Source organism: Cottoperca gobio, chromosome 4 (assembly GCF_900634415.1).
Source record: "Cottoperca gobio chromosome 4, fCotGob3.1, whole genome shotgun sequence".
Taxonomy (NCBI): Eukaryota; Metazoa; Chordata; class Actinopteri; order Perciformes; family Bovichtidae; genus Cottoperca; species Cottoperca gobio.
The window spans coordinates 19510421-19532333 of NC_041358.1; the positions used below are offsets into that span (position 1 = coordinate 19510421).

The 21913-nt window shown below is 41.5% G+C and overlaps 1 protein-coding gene across 13 annotated transcripts in view; it reads left to right on the forward strand.

Moving 5' to 3' along the window:
• adgrl2a (adhesion G protein-coupled receptor L2a) overlaps window positions 1-21913 on the forward strand; it is a 90806-nt gene that overhangs the window by 52654 nt on the left and 16239 nt on the right. For 5 of the 13 annotated variants that reach the window (XM_029429005.1, XM_029429001.1, XM_029429003.1 and 2 more), the window contains 11 exons: window positions 1273-1287; window positions 2386-3186; window positions 13743-14039; window positions 14802-14905; window positions 15436-15621; window positions 16193-16231; window positions 18222-18405; window positions 19127-19249; window positions 19576-19781; window positions 20424-20597; window positions 21654-21863. In XM_029429005.1, coding sequence (XP_029284865.1) covers window positions 1273-1287; window positions 2386-3186; window positions 13743-14039; window positions 14802-14905; window positions 15436-15621; window positions 16193-16231; window positions 18222-18405; window positions 19127-19249; window positions 19576-19781; window positions 20424-20597; window positions 21654-21863 — 2339 coding nt within the window. The remainder of the gene's footprint in view (window positions 1-1272; window positions 1288-2385; window positions 3187-13742; window positions 14040-14801; window positions 14906-15435; window positions 15622-16192; window positions 16232-18221; window positions 18406-19126; window positions 19250-19575; window positions 19782-20423; window positions 20598-21653; window positions 21864-21913) is intronic. The other 8 variants (XM_029428993.1, XM_029428995.1, XM_029429004.1 and 5 more) reach the window with 3 other exon arrangements.

Here is a 21913-nt window from a genome sequence, read left to right on the forward strand (position 1 = left end):
TGACAGTCTGACCTAGGCTTTAAAACAACCTTTTTTTTCTGAAGATATTTTGTGAATTTCTTATAAATATGTTCCTAGAAATATTCAGTCTTGTTGTTGACTTAGTTGAGTTACAAATAAACGGGTGATTATCATGCAATGCTTTAATGCATGAGGCATTCTTTTTTAAACTTTGTAATCCTCATATGTTTTATAAATCAGCCATTAACGTCTCTTATGAATGGACTGGGTAATGCTTCTTGGTGCCTTGTTTGAATGAATTTGATGATGTTGGCTAATTTATAGCAGAAGTGTGTCGGAAAGCACAAAATAACAAATTAAGTGCTGAGTTGTACTGTGGATTCAGTACACGTTTCGACAGTGAGTGCACATAATGTCTTTTGCTTCAGTGACTGATTACCTGCTTTGTTGATAAGGCCAAAGTTAGCCTGTTTTTATTCTGTGTACATATGGCTTTATAATTGCAAAAGTGATAATGTATGGTTAGAGTGTTAGACCAAGAATTTGTAGGTATTGTTCAGGTGTTACATTGTCCAGACTGGTAAAATGACATCTTAATTGTATTCAAATCTACATTTATTTCAAAGATATAGCAAAGAGTTATCTCATGCTTTCTTTCTTTAAAAAAAAGAAGAAGATGAATATGAAAAAGAAATGACTGAAAATGCACTTTTTCTTTATAATGGCCTGAGGTTACGTTCATAGTGGTGGATGGATTTAAACAGGCCAAAGTTTAAAAGCAACTCGTTCAACAAATCCAAAGGGATGTTCAGTGAAATTATAATTACCATAAATCAATGTAATGATGCAATAAATGACACTTTACTGTTGTATCCACACGATGGCTTTGAGTCTGAATGTTTTTTATTAGCCTATAATTATTTTTTATGACTAAAGGGAGATCCTTCTCCTGTGTGAATCTCAGGATTGCCTGCCTAAAAAAAACTAAATCTAAAGAATTGTTACTTTACAAAAAATAACATTATGCTATTTGCAACATCACATAATTGCAGTCAAACATAAAATCCATCCACCACTGTGCCATAAACCAATTGTAATCTAATTCTTATCTAACCCCTTTTCTAAGACGGGACCTTAGCGGCTGTATGTCACTCACAACTTTCCTGCTTTTTCTGAATAGGTGTACCCGTCTTTGTCCATGTCTCATAACGTATTTCTGCATATGTAATCGTAGCGTTGACATTTAATTCATATTAATCTCTTTTTTTCCCCTTGCACCCCTTTCATTCTCTCTTCCAACGCTTAAAATAGAAGTGGAGCAAAAAGGTAAATAACAGACACGATCCAAACCCTAGCTCCTTGTTTTGTGGCATCTGGTTGTAAACTACCTATTTTCCCATGGTGGCCCCTACAAACACATAGCAAACTTTGTCTTCAGAATCTCCCCAACTGTAATGTTAACAGCCAGTGTAGTGCAACAACGGAAGTGAGATTGGCCATAAGAAAGACGGCACACAAGCAGCCAAAATATGTAAATGAGTGTATTGGCTGCAGACCATAGGGCCTCCCTCTCCTCATTCTCCCTGGGTGCTTTTGCTACTCAGCAGATTCTCATATTGCCTGGCTTCCAAACCCTTTTCCATAGCATGCCATGGTAACAGTGTTTCTTGGCCCCTTTCTACTGTCCCTTTTTTCTCCAAGCCCCCTCCCCCGTTTCTCACTCTTCTCCCCATTATTCTAACCTGACCACTTGCTGCTCTTTTCTCTGTTGACTCTTATGCCTCATATGCCTCAGAGCACCAACCAAAACACCTCAAGAGACCCTTACTGAAAGTTTAAAAAAATGTAATGGCTGTGACATTTGCACCACTTCGTAATGACAAGCCTCTCAGGTATATACCGTAGAATAGGGGGTGTAACTGAGATACGTCAAGGTACACACAAACATTTTGCAGACTGTTGACTCCTGCTCTCTCATAACCTCTCCCGTCTGTTGCCAAGTGACTTTAGTTGGCTGCATTTTTTTTTGTTTACAGGACCAATTGTTTCGTTAAGTTTTGTTTCTGTTCTATTTCCCCTCATTTGTGTTCTACTCCCAACAGTAAATGTCTATGAGGCCAAGCTTCTTTTTGTTTCAGACTACTTTATATATTTAAACATTATGCTTAATGACTTTCCTATTCCTTTTTTTCTTTCTATGCACAAACCAAAACCAAAATCCTTATTCTGCTTGTGAATATTGGCTTTAGCTGTTAGTTGTGTTTTGGCCACTCTTTATTGTGTGTCCGTCCCCACTCCTCGTTGGACAACCTGTAAAACAAGACATTAGAGATAATAAGGATATTACATATAGTTTTGTATGGGTTTTATTTTCCACATTGTAACCTGTGTCTGTTTCTTATTCTACTTTTCTCCCATCACTAGTTTTTCTTTGTCCTGGGACTCTGAAAGCTGTCGATGATCCTTCCTTTCTATTTGAAGCGGAGCAACAAGCTGGCGCCTGGTGCAAAGACCCGCTGCAAGCTGGCGACAAAATCTACTTCATGCCTTGGACTCCTTATAGGACAGACACTCTCATTGAGTATTCTTCCCTCGATGACTTCCAAAATGCCCGGCAAACCATCACCTACAAGCTGCCCCACCGGGTGGATGGGACTGGATTTGTGGTCTACGATGGGGCCGTATTTTTCAACAAGGAGCGTACCCGCAACATTGTGAAGTTTGACCTGCGGACTCGAATCAAAAGTGGTGAGGCGATCATCAATAATGCCAACTACCACGACACATCGCCCTACAAGTGGGGGGGTAAAACAGACATTGACCTGGCCGTAGATGAGAATGGGCTGTGGGTGATCTATGCCACCGAGCAGAACAATGGCATGATCGTAATCAGCCAGTTAAACCCCTACACGCTACGATTTGAGGCTACCTGGGACACAACCTATGACAAGCGCTCAGCCTCCAATGCCTTCATGATTTGTGGAGTACTCTATGTGGTCCGCTCCACCTATGAAGACAATGAAAGTGAGGTCAGCAAGAGCCTGATCGATTACATTTACAATACCAAACAGAACCGAGGGGAATACGTTGATATCCACTTTCCCAACCAGTACCAGTACATTGCAGCTGTGGATTACAATCCGCGAGATAACCAGCTCTATGTGTGGAATAATTTTTACATCCTGAGATACAATCTGGAGTTTGGCCCACCTGATCCAGCACATGGTAAGAACCCAGCCCCAATAATAATTTATTTTCCAGACAATATAGTTCAAATGCATTCCTGGGATCACGATTGTAGTTGTCGCCAAGTCCGCTTTGATATTCCTTTGGTATTCCCCATCTATGTATGAAGTGTCACAGCTGACTGATTTTTAATTTAGAATCTAATATGTGCTAGATATGTTACGGAAGCTTTGGAGTGTAGGAAAGCATCTCAGGGGGTGAAGTGAGTCAGGCTCTGTGGTAAACAACACCTCGCAGCCAGTTACCATATCATAAGGGATCAGTATCTAGGGGATTTGGGGAGGTTTACCATCTGGGCATTCCCTGAGTCCCTGGTGCTAAGGCTCAAGGGATCCCTGCTAGCATATCCTTTTTTTTTAGAAAGAGTATGACAGGGAGAGCGATATATGCTTTCACCGCTGGAAACATACATGCCCGGACAGGTGCAAAGTCTTGCCTGGGGCAAGGTTAGATCATTCCCCAAGTGATGCTGAAACTCCAAATCTCCATCGGCCATTAAAAAAGAAGAAGAAGTGTTTCACACTCTGTAGGCAGAGTATGAGGATTCAAAGTTCCGTCTAAGAGAGAAAGAAATGGCAGACACAAGGGAGAAGGATCAACCATCCAGGGCCACATCAGCAGTGTATGTTTTTAATTTAGCTGTCAAGAGCTGATGGGAAGCTAGCCTATGCCTGCGATAGTCCTTAACCTGAGAATAAAATAACAGTAATTATCCTAATCCCCTCCATACCCAGAGTCCTAAATCCATGTAATGCTCAACACAGTCAGTGATGAGCTCCAGAGGTCAAGCAACTTTTCCACAGATTATCCGAGAGCTCAATATTTATTAATGTGTTTGCTCGTCCACTTTTGTATTGATAGGACATGGGCTGGAGCTGCTAAATCGGGTTCAGCCAGTGAAACAGCATCAATCTAGCACAAGCAAGCTGTACTGTAACAAAGAACCTAGTCCAGGTTGGAAAGCAAAATTAATATGCCGAGGGGGCATTGACTAGTGTACCGCAACAATCATGGGGAACAAGATAAAAACCTATTTTATTTTTATTTTTCCAACTCTGAATAACATGTTTGAAGTTTCTCCACTGCCAATAACACAGATACTAGACAGATTTTTCAATTAATATTTGCATATCACAAGAACATTTAGAGCAATTGAGGAATGTGCTCCAACCAGAAGCTGTTTGCTTATTTTAGTCATGCCCAAAACATAATGTCACACAGAGCGAATTCAAATGAGCTGCTTCTAAGCAGTGCATTGCATTTGCAGACAGCTGCTGTAAAAGTAGTCATGATATCACCTTTCCTGCTGTTTAGTCAAATAAATTGGACCATGTTTCGACATGCCATCATGTGTTTATACAATATACCGTAAACTGATTATAAAGCAGTCAAGCAACAGCCTTTATTTTCAGTTTAGCTGCTATGGATTCTTGGAATAAGCTGTGTATAGACAGGCTGCATGCTCAATTGATTTATTCATTTGCTGAATGGACACTGATTACCGATAGAGAAATCACAGGCTTTAACAGCATCCTGCCCTGAAATAAGACATACATTTTTTATTGCGTGTGTGTTTATTCACACAGTCAGACCTCCAGAGCACCCTACGGAGCCCACTTCCCTTCCTGTAGATTTTGTTTAGAAACACACACACTGCTTGACATACTATATTTGCTCCTCTGGGCTTCTGTATTCACACATCTTTATTTTAACTTCAACGATGACTCTGTTCTCTGTTCTTGACAAATGAGACATGAGCCTGGCCCTGCTGCTGACTAATGTATGTTGAGCTGCAGTCGATGAGTGCAAGGGAGAGTGGTCCAGGATGATCATCAAGATGTCAATAAACTTGTCCTCCCACATGGCTGATGTTGACACATAAATGATGGCACTTTTTTCTGGCTGTCACTAGATGCCCTCTCTGTGATATCTTGATGCTCGTTTCACAGCCTGCTTCACTGGGCACTGAAACAAGCTATCAGAATGCTTTTGCAGTGTTAAAAGTTAAAGGTACGTGTTTTTAACAGCACTAGGCTAAAAAGTAAAATACAAATTGAGAAGAACATTTCAGCTTTGCTCAAATCATCGCATGTGAAAGCTTAGCACATGCAGAAATGATTGTTTGTACAACAGAGCTTGGCTAATTATTCACGTAGATGCTAGAGCTGTGTTAATTGTTTGACTTTTTTTTCCAAAGAAAAAAAAAAAAAAAGGATCTGCAGGTTTTAATTTAACCACAGATTTCTCGTTTCTGGAGGATTTCAAAGCATGTACACTGTCAACTGCCATCCTACTCCCTTTTCTTCCGAATTTCTCAAGTGCGCAAACAACTCTGTCACATGATTCGCTCCGTCATGGAATGCAATCGCATCAACGTGATGTTTGGACCCTGTGTGGCAGACAGTTGGGTTCTTGTCAAGTCCAATAACGTCGCTCGTGTCGAGGCGAGATCATCTCTTGTAGGATTATGGGGGAGTGGATGGGGTCACATCCAACATGCGGCTCCACTGGAAGTGGACATTAAATGGGTCAGTAAGTCCCACTCTTGGCTTTGACCAGCAGCGCCATAATCCACTCATTTAACCATGGCTCCATGCCTGTTTTTCTTCTTGCATATAGGAGCTCATTAAATACATATTCCTTTGTCGCATCTTGTAAGTGAGATGATTAAATTGATTTAAATGAGGTATTCCCACAGAAAACTCATTATGCCACATTTCTATGGGCCTTTTATTCATGCCAAGCTCTCATATTTGGCCTCAAACCACTGAGTAAGCATCTCAAAGTCTATTTCTTAGCAGAAGTGTGCACAAACAGACTCTATTCACTGCCTCAATGGGACACAGGTGAGCCTCGAATACCTTTTATTTATCCCCTGTTGCAAAATTAGATTCTGAATCACTTCCGTATAAAAGCCCCCGGCGCTGCAGTTAACGCCCACACAAATCAAGACCTCCTCTTTAATTGTTGAAATGTCAATACATTTGCATACAATTTCAATCTTTGCTGCACCCTCAAATTACACTTTCACAAGTGGGGATCGTAAGGAAGAGAATGACCCAATTTGTTTGAAATTATAAGGCAGGGCTCACTGACGCGTCTTGCCAATTAGCTTACAAAACTCTGCACGTGGTCAACACAATTCCCGGTAGTTTGTGTGTTATGAAAGTGTATTGCAAGCAAAAATGCTCAGCTGTTACAGATGCTTATGAGTCATGTGCATTAGCAGTCACCCCAGAGAGCCTACCTCTTATAGTGTGATGAATATACGCCTCACTATTAAGCACCACTATGATTCATTCCTGTCTTCTGTGGTGCTTACATAGAGGTCAACCTGTGCATGGCAACATTTAGAGAGAAAGCAGGGAACATGGAGAGAGAAGGAGAAGAATGGATAATTTAAACGTCAACATCAAGCTTTCACGGCCATCTGAGGAGCTCAGGTAAAATGGCAGAGACTTCTTCCTCCTACATGCTCACCAGTGGAACAGGGATCAGGATGTGTTAAAAACAGCCAATTTGTTTGTTTGCCTTGACAATAACCCCCCCCCCCTCTCCCCAACCCCTGTCAGCTGCCCAAGTGGACACAGCAGTTTAAAAGGAGACTGTATTGATGTGGAAAATCACCCTTTTTGTTTTTGTTTTTCAGTCCTCCTGTCATAGTCTCATTGCTTCTTTGTCCGCCCGCGTCCATCTTATTGTCTCTCTCTTTCATTGTCTCTCTATTTTGTTCAGTCTTGCTGTTTTTTTGTCCGTCTCTCTTTTTGCTTTGCTGTCGACTCCCACTGTTTTCCGTAGTCCTCCTCCTCTATGATCATCCATGAACTGTGCTTTAAATCTGGATATTTACATTTGAGTGCGTGCGTGTCTACACATATATTGGTCTGTTTGGCTTCTCTCCTGAAAACAGGCTAAAGACATCATCATGCCCAAAGAGAGCAGTGCACACTAAATGACAGGATTTGAGTAAATCCTTAGCTGTGCCTTCTGGGAAACTGTACACACACAACGGCAGGACAAAGGCGGCTATCTCGCACATGAAGATCAGGGATCACACACTACCCAGTTTTGTCATTCACAAATATTTATCCACGGAGGGAACAGTTTATAACTGTGTTCAGATTTAAGCAATATTATTCCATCCAAAGATTGTGAATGAAGCTTATTTTTTTATGTCGATTACATAATGTAAGCAACTTCTCTCTGGCTCTTTCTCACATTTATTCCTGTTGACCTAAACTCCTGTTGGTTGTTGTCAGGATCACACTGATGTTGACTGAAAACACAAGCCCAGCCAGGCAGCACCAGACCAAATCAAACACCTCTCTGTACACAACAATCTGCAGAAAACAGCCCAGAATGTGTGCAGAAATCTCCAAAACTGACCTTTAGCCTTAAATCTTATTGGTTGGTGGCAGTGATGAAGTACCTTATGTTGTTATAGCACTTAAAGGTGTCCCTAAATCCCAGGATTTTTCTCCACCTTACTGATAATGTTTTGAACCCTATTAAATGGAAATAATTCCTTTAAAAATGTTCCATTCATCTCCCATTCTTTATTCCTCCCATTTAGCTTTTTAACCACCATGTCATGACACACGTTGACGTTATTCCATCTACATCATGACCCACTGGTCTCATTCTGGGTTGTGATATCAGGGTAAATTTAACCTGAGGCGATAAAAAGGGGTGAAATCCCACAATGGGAATTTACAGTCTTGTTCACAACGATGATATTACATCGTGGGATAATACCCAACCACCCAGCGTCTGGTAACTATAAAGGCCATTCAGCACATGATGTCAGGAGGTCAGCCGTTTCTTCTGAAATCTGATCACGATCTCTGCTGCTCCTCGTAAGACACGAGGGCCGGTTGTTACCCGACAAGGAGGAACATTTCACCCCTTATCCACAAACACTCCTCAAGATAATGTTTCTCATATTCCCAAGCTGCTAGTTACTTCTCCTCCTGGAATGTCTTACTGGCTGATGTAAAACTACTGTACGCAGCACAGCCAAATGATCTTCGCTGACAGCGTACAAGTATGTGGGCAACAGCAAACCCGGGGTTATGATTTAGAATGTCACAAAGAGTTGTTTTACATAAAAGAGAGAGGAGGGGTGATTACGGTTACACTGAGCCCTATAGCCAAGGGGATCCATAGTCTCTTGTTTGATTACAGTCTGACTGTGAAACAAGGCGTATTAAAAGAATTATTACTCAGACATCACAATGGTCCCCCATCACTCCCTGACACACGCCTTTGAGGAGATTTATTTCACACAGGCCTGATTGTTGTGTCTATGTGTGTTTCTCTAATCTGCGGGTGTGCATGCTTTTTTCCATGTTACACTGCTGTGTGCATGCTTAGGTGTGTGTGTATGTGTGTGTATGTGTACGAACACCACTGAAAGACTTCCTCATGTGCGCACGGCATTAAATATCAGTCTGCTCGGCACACTTGGAGTTAATGCTTGAAATTTGAGGCACATACAGTACAGAGAAAGCTGCAAGGAGAAGGGGGAAAAAAGCAGGCTGTAGTCTGGCAGCTGCTGTGTCTGTGCTCTATACTTTGGTGTCATTCTGTGTGTGTGTGTGAGGGTGTATGTGAATGTGCACATGTGTTTATAAGCGCGTCTTTGCTTGCGCGCGTGTGTGGGTGTGCACTCTGCCTGCCTTTGTCCATATGAATCAATGTGTTTGTATTGTGGGAAATAGAAATATTGGAGACAGCAGTAAATAACGTAATCCAGCTATTAGGTTTTGTACCCTAAAACATGGACGTATACTGTACACACTCTCACAAGGACATGACACATGGGAAATTATACGAATTTTCACTCAGCTTTCTTCATATTTACTGCTGATACACAAGCAATCATACGCCGTGTTCCCCTCCACAGCTACAAATGCAGCACAGGGTGAAAGACGTGTAATCCAATTTCCTTTGTGTATTATTGTTATTATTGGTAGATATCAAAATGCATCACAAACGTATTATAAATCATCACACTATTTCATACTCAAGAACACCTCCATCTCCATATGAACTCAGAAGCAAGGATGCATCTAGAGAGGACTGAGTGAAATGCATGTTTGAAACTGAGACATTTCAGCTGCAGCATTTGCAGAGGAAATTATTTATACTTAGATTTTTTTCGCAGTTCAGCATCTTATTTCAATTAACCTACACTCGGTGCCGAATGACTTGAAACATGATGGGTTAGTCATTTATTTCCCATCCTCTAGATTCTCTTGGTCCCCTGAGCGTGTCCTGTTCTGATCGCACAAAACAGACTTTGAATTGTTTGAGGTTCGACTGACTTGTTAACGTGGTATTCCTCTTCCATTAGGAGGCGATTGCCACCTAGGAGACACATTTCACGAAACAAGACACAATTATATAAAAGAAAAAGACATGATTCTTTTCTCTTAGCAAGGTGTAAGTCTTCTACAAATGGGGAACAAAGAGCTAAATCTCCTCGCTTCACATCATTATGAGATTATTCCATGACAGAGTAGAGGCTAGAGCAGGGGACAAGTCATATCTAATAATTCTTTAAACTTTTTACGTGGCAAATTAGCTGAAACAAATGCTTAATGGGTGTTCGCTTACCCTTCTTTTTCCCCCTCCCTCGCAAGATAAACAGCACCTGGTAATGTGTATGAAACATTACCCCGATGAACAACTATGCGGTGTCTACTGAAAGTGAAGCCATTAAGCATAATATAAAAGACACACATGCCGTCGGTTTTCATTTGTCACCACCGGTATGACTACTGAGCCCCGGTAAAGAGTCTCATCTGGGGCTCACCGTGTGTGTGTCCATCCGTGCGTGCGTCTGTGTGTGTGTGTGTGTTCCTGAGTGCTTAGGTGTATGCATATGCTCTGACAACACTCGACAAGCCGTGCTCCTCTCGCCTTTTCCTCTCCTGGATTCCCGTCTCATTGTCTGTCATCAATCCCAGACCTATAACCCCAGTGGTAATAACAGAACCACTGTGATACATTCAAGTGCAACATGTGTGGGCGTCGAATCACACAAAGAGGTTATGAATATGTCTGTCCAGACTATTGGCAGTTCTTTGGAGAATATCACTCCATGCGCTCACACTCTGTGACAGCTAATTGAAGGTTCCCCTTGGGCTGAGTGCAGCAGAGACATAATAATCAAGGATCCTGTCCTGGTTTCTATATAGCCCAAACATGGGATTTATTTATTTTGTCATAATCAAAAGAATATTGCACAGGGAAGGCATCCAATTGTGTCAGGCATGTGTTGCCACGGTGGAAAACAGAAATATTTAGTTCATGTTATGAATCACAAAAAGGTATGGAAAAGGCTGCTGCAGCACTACCAGCAGATCAATACCCATCCCTCACAGTGACTGCTTATAAACGTATCCACTTAGACATCTCTGTGAAGAAGTGACTGCCTGAGAGGAGTGTTCATTTTAATACCTTTGGGTTAATTCCTCCTAGCTTTCATTGGATCAAATTAAACCAAGCTATGGCATAAAGGTAATGAGATTATTGTGTTGCTGGCAGGATTATGGCCTGACACGCTATGTGCACTGCAACATCAGTGGTCAGAGAGGCAGCATTGTTTATGCACGAATCTCCCTGGGAAGTATATCCTATATTCACATTAGCCTCTTTCGCACACAGGAAAGAGGATTAGTTTGCATCATAGACATGACATGATTCTCCCAGTAGGATTACATTAGCCCCTTTACTTATGTCTTTTCCATAATGTTTTGCGTTAATTAAGCTCTTTAATGTGCAGCTGTATTCTATGCCGGTGCTTGGCGAGAACAAAACATACAATGCACAGACACCCCGCACCACTTTCCAGAAGAACCAATGAATCAAGTTTGCTATGGGACAATCCTTCTGCAATGGAACGCTTTAGGAGAGCCGAGCACATTAGTTGTAGCCTCTTATTATCCAAGCCTAACTTTAATTACCACCACAGTTTCACTGCTGGTACCAGGTAGCAACAAAATAAATAAAAAACTTGAAAGAGATTTAGTTATACATGTAACTAGAGCATGGAGCTCAACATCCCAGCAAGCCACGACAAGCTGCCCTCTTGAGTGAGGGGTGTAGACAAGATACAGTTGTTAGTTGACATGCTAAAGGAATGCGCTTGGATTACAGCAGATGCCTCTTTGATTTATTGGCTGTAGTTGTGAGCCTTTTATCTTAAATCATGCTGTCGAGCAGCGATTCATTTTCATTTTATTTCTGTCTGCATTCTAAACTCCCCCTACACGGAGACCGGGATCTTATCTTTATCATCTTTCATACTTTGGAAATGAGAAACCTATAAAGGGCCCCACAGTTTCTTGGGAATCTTCTGGACGTTTGCCAAGCAACCCAGACCCAGATGTTTAAATAGAAACAATGATAATTATTCACACACTATGTCGACACACTTTCATTTCCTTTAGATAGAGCTGCGACATTACATGCCGTAGTATCTAAACTCAGCGGGAAATGTGCAAAAAGAAATTGCTTTCACCTCTGTGAGTCTTCTGAGTGAGTCATGAACAAACAAGGGCTATGGCCATAGAAAGGTATTGGTGCAGAATAGAGACAGGCATTTCTCCCAGCCAACTAAATGCTAGTGATGAAAGGACACTAAGCACAGGTTGTCTCTTAACCGCTGTCACATGCCGTGCAGCCGAGAATTTCACTGTGTTGAGTAAAAGGATACAGGTAGGGGAGGAGGGACAAGAGAAGAGGAGGCCGAGGTGAAATCAGCCAAATCTGCCTTCAGCTCAGTGTCAAAACAGCCACTCAGCTGTATACACCTTCTTGCTACCTGTGTGTGTGTGTGTGTCTGTCTGTGTGTGTCTGTGTGTGTGTGTCTGTGTCTGTGTCTGTGTCTGTGTGTCTGTGTGTGTGAATTGAGTTCTAAAGCCCCCAACAGTAGGGAGCACACAGAGTCATCGCCTCTGGTCAATAGAGCCTAATTCGCCACAGGTAGCAGCCAGCCTCAAAGCCGATTTCCCTTCAGCTCCGCTGTGCTGAAGCCTCTCATCCACACCGGGGGGCCTATGGTGATAGTAGTGGTGGTGGTGTGTGTTTTGGGGGTGCTATCAGCCAGACCTATTATCCAATGGACGCAATAGATATGGAGGTGTTGCTGCCTGGGGTTTGTCTGCCTCTCCTCCAATACACCGGAAGACAGAAAGTTTCTTCTCCTTCTCAAGCTTGGCCCCATTGTTTCTGAATCTTCCTGTCATTGTGTTGTGCGTGCCTCTGTTTCCACCATCTTCATCTTCTCTTTCTCTATTTCCCCCTGTCCTGCCTCTGACTCCCCACTCTCTTTCATTCTCTGCCGCTCTGTCTCTTCGATGTTTTCACTACCGCTCGTACTGTTCAGAACGACTGTGCTCAGCTCAAGCAGTGTAACGGCACCTCTTCACATTCTCTGCATGCTCTACAGACAGCCTAATGGAGGAAATCAAAGTACTTAAATGCGATTAGATTCAGTTTGCACATTGCATTCCAATCAGAGCTCTTTTGATTGACATAGCTCATCCTTTTAAATTCAACCAACACATTTATTTTTTATTTTTTAGAGGGGGTCATGTTTCCTTTTTGTACTTGGAGATGTGGAGCAGATTTATATCAAATAGTTAGTGTTTATCAACATTTCATCTATGAAACTCCCTTCAGTTCGACTTTTGTGAAATGTAATTACAGTGCTACTCACACTTCTCTGGTGTATCGCATGAAAAATGTCTTCATAGTTTTTCCTTAGTGGCTCATGTTAAATGTAAGGAGTGCACTATTTTCTCCTTTCCCGGGACTGAAACATATTGTTTTTGCCCGGGGCATTGCATGAGTTACTGCACACCTCCTTCATCAGAGTATGAGTTGTAGCAAGAAACAACTGCAAAATGAATGTTCAGGCTATATAGCTCCATATACAGGTCCTGTGTTACTCTAGTGAAATTTAATCAGCCATGCCACAAAATCTCCCACGCAGAAATGATTGCCAGACAGGAGGATGTTACTGTAATTATTGTCTTGTTCATTGCAGACTGAGTGCCTTGGATAAGCCATCGTCGACGGCAATGCAAATACGCTTGTTGCACAAAGCACTTAGCAATTTACACAACAGGATACATGTGATGTATAAGCATTACATTGTAGAACATGTTGAGAAAATAAATTAAGAATGTTCGTTACACGGGACATTGTTAAGGTTTAGTGGTACATGAGGGCATCTGCCCACCCGAAGGTCAAGTTTAAATACTTTACAAAGTATTCTTTCATGTAGTCCACATTATGCGGCCCACGGGTGCCACGCTAATTAGCTGACCTTACACGGCAACCGCTGGTCAAGCTGCTACTTGATTTTGTATTTCTATATTTTAATCCACAGCACTGCATCATGTATTCATAAAGACTAATAATAAATATATCCTGGTGAGAATCAAACTCCATAAATCGTGGAGGCGATAATACCATCACATAACAATGATCCGCCTAAACATGATGCCCCTTTCTCTTCACAGCTCCACCACTGTCAGAAGTCACCACGGCCCCTCTGCCTCAGAAAACTACAACCACCACCACAACAACCACCGTGCACTGGGGTGTGGCCAACACAACCACGACAACAGGGCTCAAGGATGGAAGCAGGGGAGCACCCAAGCCGCCTCCTGTGATTCTACAGACTACTTCCCCGCCGCCCCTCGAGTCCTTCCCTTTACCCGAGCGCTTCTGCGAGGCCACCGAGAAAAGAGACATAATGTGGCCTCAGACCCAGAGGGGCATGCTCGTGGAGCGACCTTGCCCCAAGGGAACACGAGGTAAACAGGGCTCCCTCTCACCTCAGGGCCGCGTGCTTGCTGCTTTCAATATGACCCCGGGCGTCCCGAGAGAACATCGCAGAGTTTGTTCAGATGTGTTAGATAATCTGGCATACAACTTTTTATCTATAAGGACCATCAGTTGAAGTAGGCGTTCAGGGAATCAGCAAAGGCAGTTAATAATGCCGTTAGGCTTTAGATGTGTCATTCCAGGTCGAACCATGATTTAGGAATCTGTAATGGCTGTGTTGCAGAGCAGGCTCAGCTGTTTCTCCTGCAGCACGCACGGAGACGTGTATCCCTCATTTGATTGTGTGTGAAATCGTGTTAGCGCTCAGAGATCATCAGGCGCAGGGATAATTAGGACAAGAAAAAAAGTGTTGCCACTTAGTAGGAAAAGAAGGAGTGAGCTGTATCAAATATTTTCTCAATTAATTTTTGCAGAAATTTATTTTGGTCAATTTACATGTTTGGATTTTACTGCATCAAACTATTTCAGTGTAATTTGTCCTTTGGAAGCAAAACAATTTAAATATCCTCAGGGCTGATATTTCTGTGTGCACACACAAGCGGACTTTCTCCGGCTCCATATTTGTATGAAATGTATCAATTTGCATATTTGTAAATTTCTTGTTTGTGTGCAGTTTTCTTATTTTTTTTCCATTTCCTCATCGTGTGAAGCCCTGTAGAGGACTTCCTGGGATAATGAATTTGATTTGACTTGATCTAACTTGACTATTCTGTTCTTGTTTTCCCTTTCAGGCACAGCCTCTTATTCATGCGTCCTTTCCACTGGGGCCTGGCACCCGAAGGGACCTGATCTCAGCAACTGTACCTCCCACTGGGTCAACCAAGTAGCCCAAAAGGTTTGCATGAGCTCCGCCTCACTGTTTTTCATCTAAGTGGAATGTGTTTCTTAAAAACATATCTGGGGTAGACAAAAATAATTGAAAGACATCCTTGTTTACAAATATGGCTGCACAGCTGGGTGAGATTAGCTTGAAAGCTGCATTTATCAGCTATAAAATAGGTCTGGGAATAAAGACTTTGCTATGTGTGTTTTCAGAAAATAACAAAAAGTGAATTAAAAAACATTTATGTTTACTGACACATCAGCAAAAATAGAACATAGCATAAAGAGCGTGTATGACAAGCATACACTGTATGTATTTGTATTAGCAAGCCACTCTCTGTGGACCTGCTTTCTTAACATAACACACGGTAAAAAAACAAAACAATTCTCCTATGTGATGAAAACATTAAACCCACTTTTTCATAACTGGCATTTCAAGGACTGATTCAAGTGTGATTTGATGCCAGGGCTGTAGAGAAACCTTTCAAGTCTGTCTTCTTGCATTCTTGTGAACATTATTCACTCTCTCTCTCCCCCCTGCAGATCCGCAGCGGTGAAAATGCAGCTAACCTGGCCAACGAGTTAGCGAAGCACACCAAAGGCCCCATCTTTGCCGGGGACGTCAGCTCCTCGGTGCGCCTGATGGAGCAGCTGGTGGACATCCTGGATGCTCAGCTGCAGGAGCTCAGACCCAGCGAGAAGGATTCTGCAGGACGGAGCTTCAACAAGGTAACCGCATCCACCAGGAAGAAGAAAAAAAAACCTGTATCACTTAAGGCACTATATTTAACTTGAAATACTTTTCTCACCAATTCCTTCTTGCTGCACTGACACGTTAAAAATGACAAGAAGGGATTACAGTGTTCCCAAAAATAATGCAGTAATATATACAGTAGTTGTTATTTCTGTCACATGTAGCCTGCCTTTCTTTCAGGAAAGCTGTGTGACAGACAAGACAAAAAAAACAACAAGTTATGTTATTTCAGAGTCTGGCAAATATCAGAGATCTGTGTTAATGGCAGAGTTTGTGTTCATAACTTGGCTCTGCCAAACATACTTCTGTGATGTGTCCGGCTTTGAGAGAAAATTACAACATGTCGTAAATGTGAAGCCGAAGCACTTTTACACTTTGACTTCCAGGTAAGCAGGTCAGCGGCACATGAGATGGGGAGTGGCTGGATCAATAGTTCAGTAGTTACTTTGTATGTAGACCGACTCAGTCCTTTACTCAAGCTCATGAACTTGTGCAAATTACATGTCTCTATTTTTTATCTGTTCTTTTTCTTTTCTAATAAAAAAGCTTCAAAAACGAGAAAGGACATGCAGGGCATACATGAAGGTACTGAAGCAATGCCTCTGCCCACTCTTGCTTGCTGCCGTCCCCTCCTCTGTTCCCGTGCTACTGTATATGCCCCAGCCCAAGTTCAGCAGCATGTACCCTCTGCACTGTCATGTACTCCCTCCTCCCTGTGCTTCCTGTTTTTTTTTTTTAGTAATTGCCTTACATACAGACACAATCATACCCAAAGTGCTTTCTAAAATGAAAGAGAAGTTATCTCCATTTATAGCGGTGGCTTCTTTACATGGATGTGTCTCTGTGTGTGTCCCCCCCCCCCCCACTCCTCCTCTATGCGTTGACAGCGATGGTGTATTTTGTTCTTCATTCTGTTTCCCCCCTATTATATGTTTTCTAAGTGTTTACTCAAGATTGCACGTCAACTCAAACAAACACCCTGCTCCTACAACTCTTTCATTTTTCATTTGCTGAAGGATTTGCTGCTGTGTTAAATTTTTTGCTTTTATACGATCGCTCCATTCAGTATAAAAACCTCCTGAATATTGCATCAAACACAGTTCACTTGTGATTTATTCAAATCCTTTTTTTTTCAAGGACCATTACCTGACCTTTCACCGTATGTAAAGTCAAAATTGTGCCTCTTGTTTCACAAGGACATAGGTTTTAGGTCATAGAAGTCATTTGTTTCATAAATTAAATGTGCAAATCTTCAGCTCTATCTGGTTAATAGGGTTAGCCGGGTTAAACCACTTATTTATTTATTTTCCTTGACTGCTACTGGGTTGGGTTCATACATCAAAGTATTTTGGCCATATATATCCCTCCACCATTAGGGAGATCAGTGTCCTCCACCTGCCACCAAAGTCACCCCCCTCAATCCAAATCTCTCCTTCGGGATGGTATTAAAATGGATCGAGCTAATTAGCCAGTCAACAGCAGTGTGCTCATAAAAAAAAAAAAAAGAAGTATAAGGGAAAAGAATACATGTATGTAGTTACACCAGCTTCCCAAAAATGACTCATCATCATTTGTTTTTTAATGTCACAACATGTAGATTTGAAGTCAGAGGGTTAGAGGGCTTTTGTCGATGTAAATGGCAGCCAGAGAGGATTTGGGACGGACATCGTTGAGTCAGCATTATCTGACATCTGCTATACTTGACGCAATATCACTACAGTTCCCCCTCCCCGCAACCTTTCCTCCAGCCGTTGCCGGCATTGATTACCTGATTAGACACTTTGATTTGATTATTTCCTGAAGAAAACTCTGCGTCGTCTGGATCCTACGCCTAATTTATCCGGGGGTTTTTTCTTTTTTTGTCCTGAGCCGTTCAGGTGGCAGAAAGTGTGACGCTGGAAAAATGTTTGCGTGAAGGATACAATTCAATCAAACTATTTAAAAAAGATTGTTTTATTTTGCACACATTGTTTTTGGGTCATTTTTGCAGGGTAACTTAATGAAGTATTGTACAGTAAAGTATTTGCAGGACAAGTTGACTGCTGGGAATAAATAAAAGGAAAAGAAAGTATCTACGTGCCGAACACTTTGCAATTAGAGCATTTTAATTGAGGACAATGGACTTTAATCTGACCATATCTTATTATCCTGCCATTAGACAGACCTGATAGGCTCAATACACTGTGACCCTTAGTGTCTGCCCTGATGCAGCGTCCTTGAAAAAGAAACTGAATCTGCTCCATCCCCGGTGATGCTCCCGCTCTTCCCTCCCTCTGCAGTTTAACCTTCATTATCAATGCAATTGCAAAATTGATGTCTTTCTTATTCTGTAAATGTCTGTAATTAATCGATCATGTCATACATACAACCATAAAGCAAATGTCCTTTTAGATTTATTTTCATCTTTTTCATCACATTCATTTTAATCCTCACGGATGTGACCCTTCAGCATTTCATCTGTTTAAGTGTCTGCATGTCACTGCTTGTGCTTGCACACAAACGACTTCTCTCTGAGTTACTCAAGTACCTTTGGTTTTGTTTGTGTGTGTGTATTTGTTTGTCTGCTTTGACACAGGCCATCGTGGACACGGTAGATAACCTTCTACGACCAGAGGCCTTGAAGTCCTGGCATGACATGAACAGCACGGAGCAAACGCACGCAGCCACCATGTTACTGGATACTTTAGAGGAGGGGGCCTTTGTCCTTGCCGACAACCTCATGGAACCTGCCATCGTCAAAGTTCCTGCAGACAATATAAGTAAGTAAAACAAGAGTTTTTTGTGGTAAGCAAATGACAAAGAGTTCTTGATTGATGCGAGCACGGTTAATTTGATTACTTTCAATTCATTGAAGAGAGTAACTCTTGCGATAGGAAAACAAGGCGGCCACATAAAAAGGGACTTTGTTTTCATAATAAGCGTTTAAACCTCGAGGGAAAAGAAAAACAACGCATATTAGGTTTAACGAGTCGCTTACTGACAAAGTGATGAATATCAGACAATTAAATAGACTGGATTCTCTGATTACGCACGCTTAGTTTATAAATGTATGCGTCTAGACCTTGTAACTCTATACATTAATGTGAACATTAGCCTGCTGTGGAGTCAGAAAAAGTACAATGTTTATCCACAGCCTCCTTTTCTCATTGTATTCTGCTGGTAGACCATATTAGGAAGGCTTGTCCTTAGTGGTTTTCTCTCTCTGCGGTGTTGTTTAATTCTAGTATTAAGAGAGACGAAATCCTCACTTTGTGATTGACGTTTTCTTATTGTGTTGCTCGGTGTCCTTTGGTCTGCGCTAACATTTCACTTACTGTAGAAATATCAGGAAGAAAGCGTCGCCATCGATATTCTCCAGTTCCAGTTTCTTTTTTCTTTTTTTATGTCCTTGTGTCAAAGTCAAACAGACATTACCAACTAATATCTAATTCTCTTGTCCGTTCACCTTTCATCTCTAACCCATCCTCTGCTTTTCTGCAGTCCTGGATGTGTATGTGCTCAGCACGGATGGCCAGGTCCAGGATTTTAAATTTCCACAATCCAGCAAGGGTGGCATCTCAATCCAGCTGTCGGCCAACACTGTCAAGCTCAACAGTCGGAATGGTAAGCTTCTCTTAAACGTAACAAAAAGAGAAACTCGGCCCACATATTTCTTCTTACTCTCTGAGAAATGAAGTGCTTATTCAATGTATGCTTAACTTTTTCTCTCATTGTTCTTGTGAAAAGGTAAAGAGTCTGTATTTTATCTCAAAAACTCCCAAGCCCTGTGATTTTTTGCTGAAATATGACAGGCTTCTGTCTCTATCTCTCACTCAATCTTTTCACTTATTATTGCAGTTCCTTTGTTGAATATTTTTAAATGAAATTACATGGGAATACATTTTGTTTCTCATCCTCTGATGTCTTTCTGCCTCTTCCACTCTCTACAGGAGTTGCCAAGCTGGTTTTTGTGCTCTACAAAAACCTCGGCCAGTTCCTCAGCGCAGAAAACACCACCATCAAGATGGCCAATGAGGCTTACGGCCGCAACGTGTCGGTGGCCGTCAACTCTGACATCATCGCTGCGTCAATCAACAAAGAGTCCAGCCGTGTGTTTATTAACGACCCGGTGATTTTCACCCTGGAGCACATCGATGTGAGTCTCTCTGCTGGAGTGAATGGAGAGGTCATATTAAAAAACACCAGGAGGGGACATTCAGAGTAGACAGAGAGCTGCAATTTGAATTGTAAATGTCTGGCTAGGTCAGTCGGCAGTTTATTTAAGTCATTGAACATCAAATTAAAGGAGTCTTTAGAACCTAAGTGAATTCTTAATGAAAACTAATTCTTTAATCAACATTGGGATATAAATGATACCCATTTTATTTTATAGTGGGGGAAATTAACTCCTAGATTAGCCGTACAATCTAGGATGAAATTACTGGAGCACCAATTATCTTTCGTCTTTTAAAGTTGTCACTAGAGTTCCCAGAGGGCCATGCGTGACTCCATTCTTTATCAGAGAAATTGTGCAATTCCAAAGACATGCCGTCAAACAATTATGCTCCTCTGTTATTAAGACCTCATGTATCCAACTATGAGTCGGTTGATTTGACTAAATGAGATACAACATATGAATTGCTTCACAAGAGCTGTGAAGTGAAAAATCCTCATCCATATCGTGTGCGGAAAAATACTTTGTATGAGTAGGGGGTAAATGTCCTCTGTGTTCTACATGTACTTCAATTTCAGCCAGTCAATTATTTGGACACTTAACCATATCTCTTGTTATCTGCAGATGGAGCACTACTTCAACTCCAATTGCTCCTTCTGGAATTACTCTGAGAGGAGTATGATGGGCTACTGGTCCACCCAAGGCTGCAAACTCCTGGACTCCAATAAAACACACACCACCTGCTCCTGCAGCCATCTCACCAACTTTGCCATCCTCATGGCGCACCGTGAAACCTCAGTATGTCACGTCCAATTTTTATATACACCTCGAGCTGAGTTTTTTTTCTCTCAAACTCACCTGCAGTATTTTAGACTTTTTTCCATTTCATAAGCAAACTCAAAACCCCAAACATCCTCGTTTCTAGGTTTTACATGGCAATTTTATAAGATTATAGTAATCATAGCGATAAAACAAGGAAAGACAAAACAAGCCAAATGTAAGGATCAGAGAATAAACAATGTTGTCCTACAACAGAAACAAAAACAAAACACCAATACATAGCAGCAAAATAATAATCATAATTATAATAATATACTGTTGTTGCAGTCACTCCGCTTTCTTCATTGGCGGTTTAATTTAGTAAAACACACATCACATTCTCCACGTCAGCAAACAAAAGGCATTTCTTAAATATTACAAAACCTTCACACACCCTGCCCTTACATCAAGGTCCTACAGGAATCCTACAGTCAAGTGTGTACTCTTAATTAAAATGTAAGTCTAAGTTTCTAACACTTTTGTCTTGTCGATTCCCTAAAATAAAGCAATTTCTTCCTGTGATCCTCCGTCACGGGCAATGGCCTCAGTATAAATAAGTTGTGACCAGTTCAGTTTGGGCCTGAAGATGTGAAAGTATCCAGTATCCAATTGAGAAAAGTCAGAATAAAATAAACATAATTCTGTTTAGTCACCCTGTGGCCCCCTCAGATATATCCTTTAGTGTTGGGAACATGTTTTGTACACATACAGTACGAGGCTTTTGCTCTCCTGTCACTCTGAGTGGTAGAAGATTTATAGAACAGGGAGATAAGCAAATGTGTGGCTTTTTTTTTTTTTTAAGCACAAATGATCATTTTAAGGTTCCATAATATGGGTAATATTTTTGGCCATTATTACTTTCCCAAATTGTACTTAATTACTCATTCTAAATAATATATAAAGGAAGTTCAGTGCTTCTAATTAGGTCACAAGATCACAAATATACCTCACAGAGCTGGAAGAAAAGCATATTGTCATCTTTCTTTTCACAAACATATCTTGTAATTTCCACTTTTTTCTTTTCATTTCTTCCAGATTAACGACAGAGTGCACGAGCTGCTTCTGACCGTCATCACTCGAGTTGGCATCGTGGTGTCCCTCGTCTGCCTCACCATCAGCATCTTCACCTTCTGCTTCTTCCGGGGCCTGCAGAGCGATCGCAACACCATCCACAAGAACTTGTGCATCAATCTCTTCATCGCAGAGTTAATATTCCTAATTGGTATCGATATGACGGAACCCAGGGTAAGCTGGAATGATTGTACCCTATTGATTTGGGTTTGATTTATTCCCTC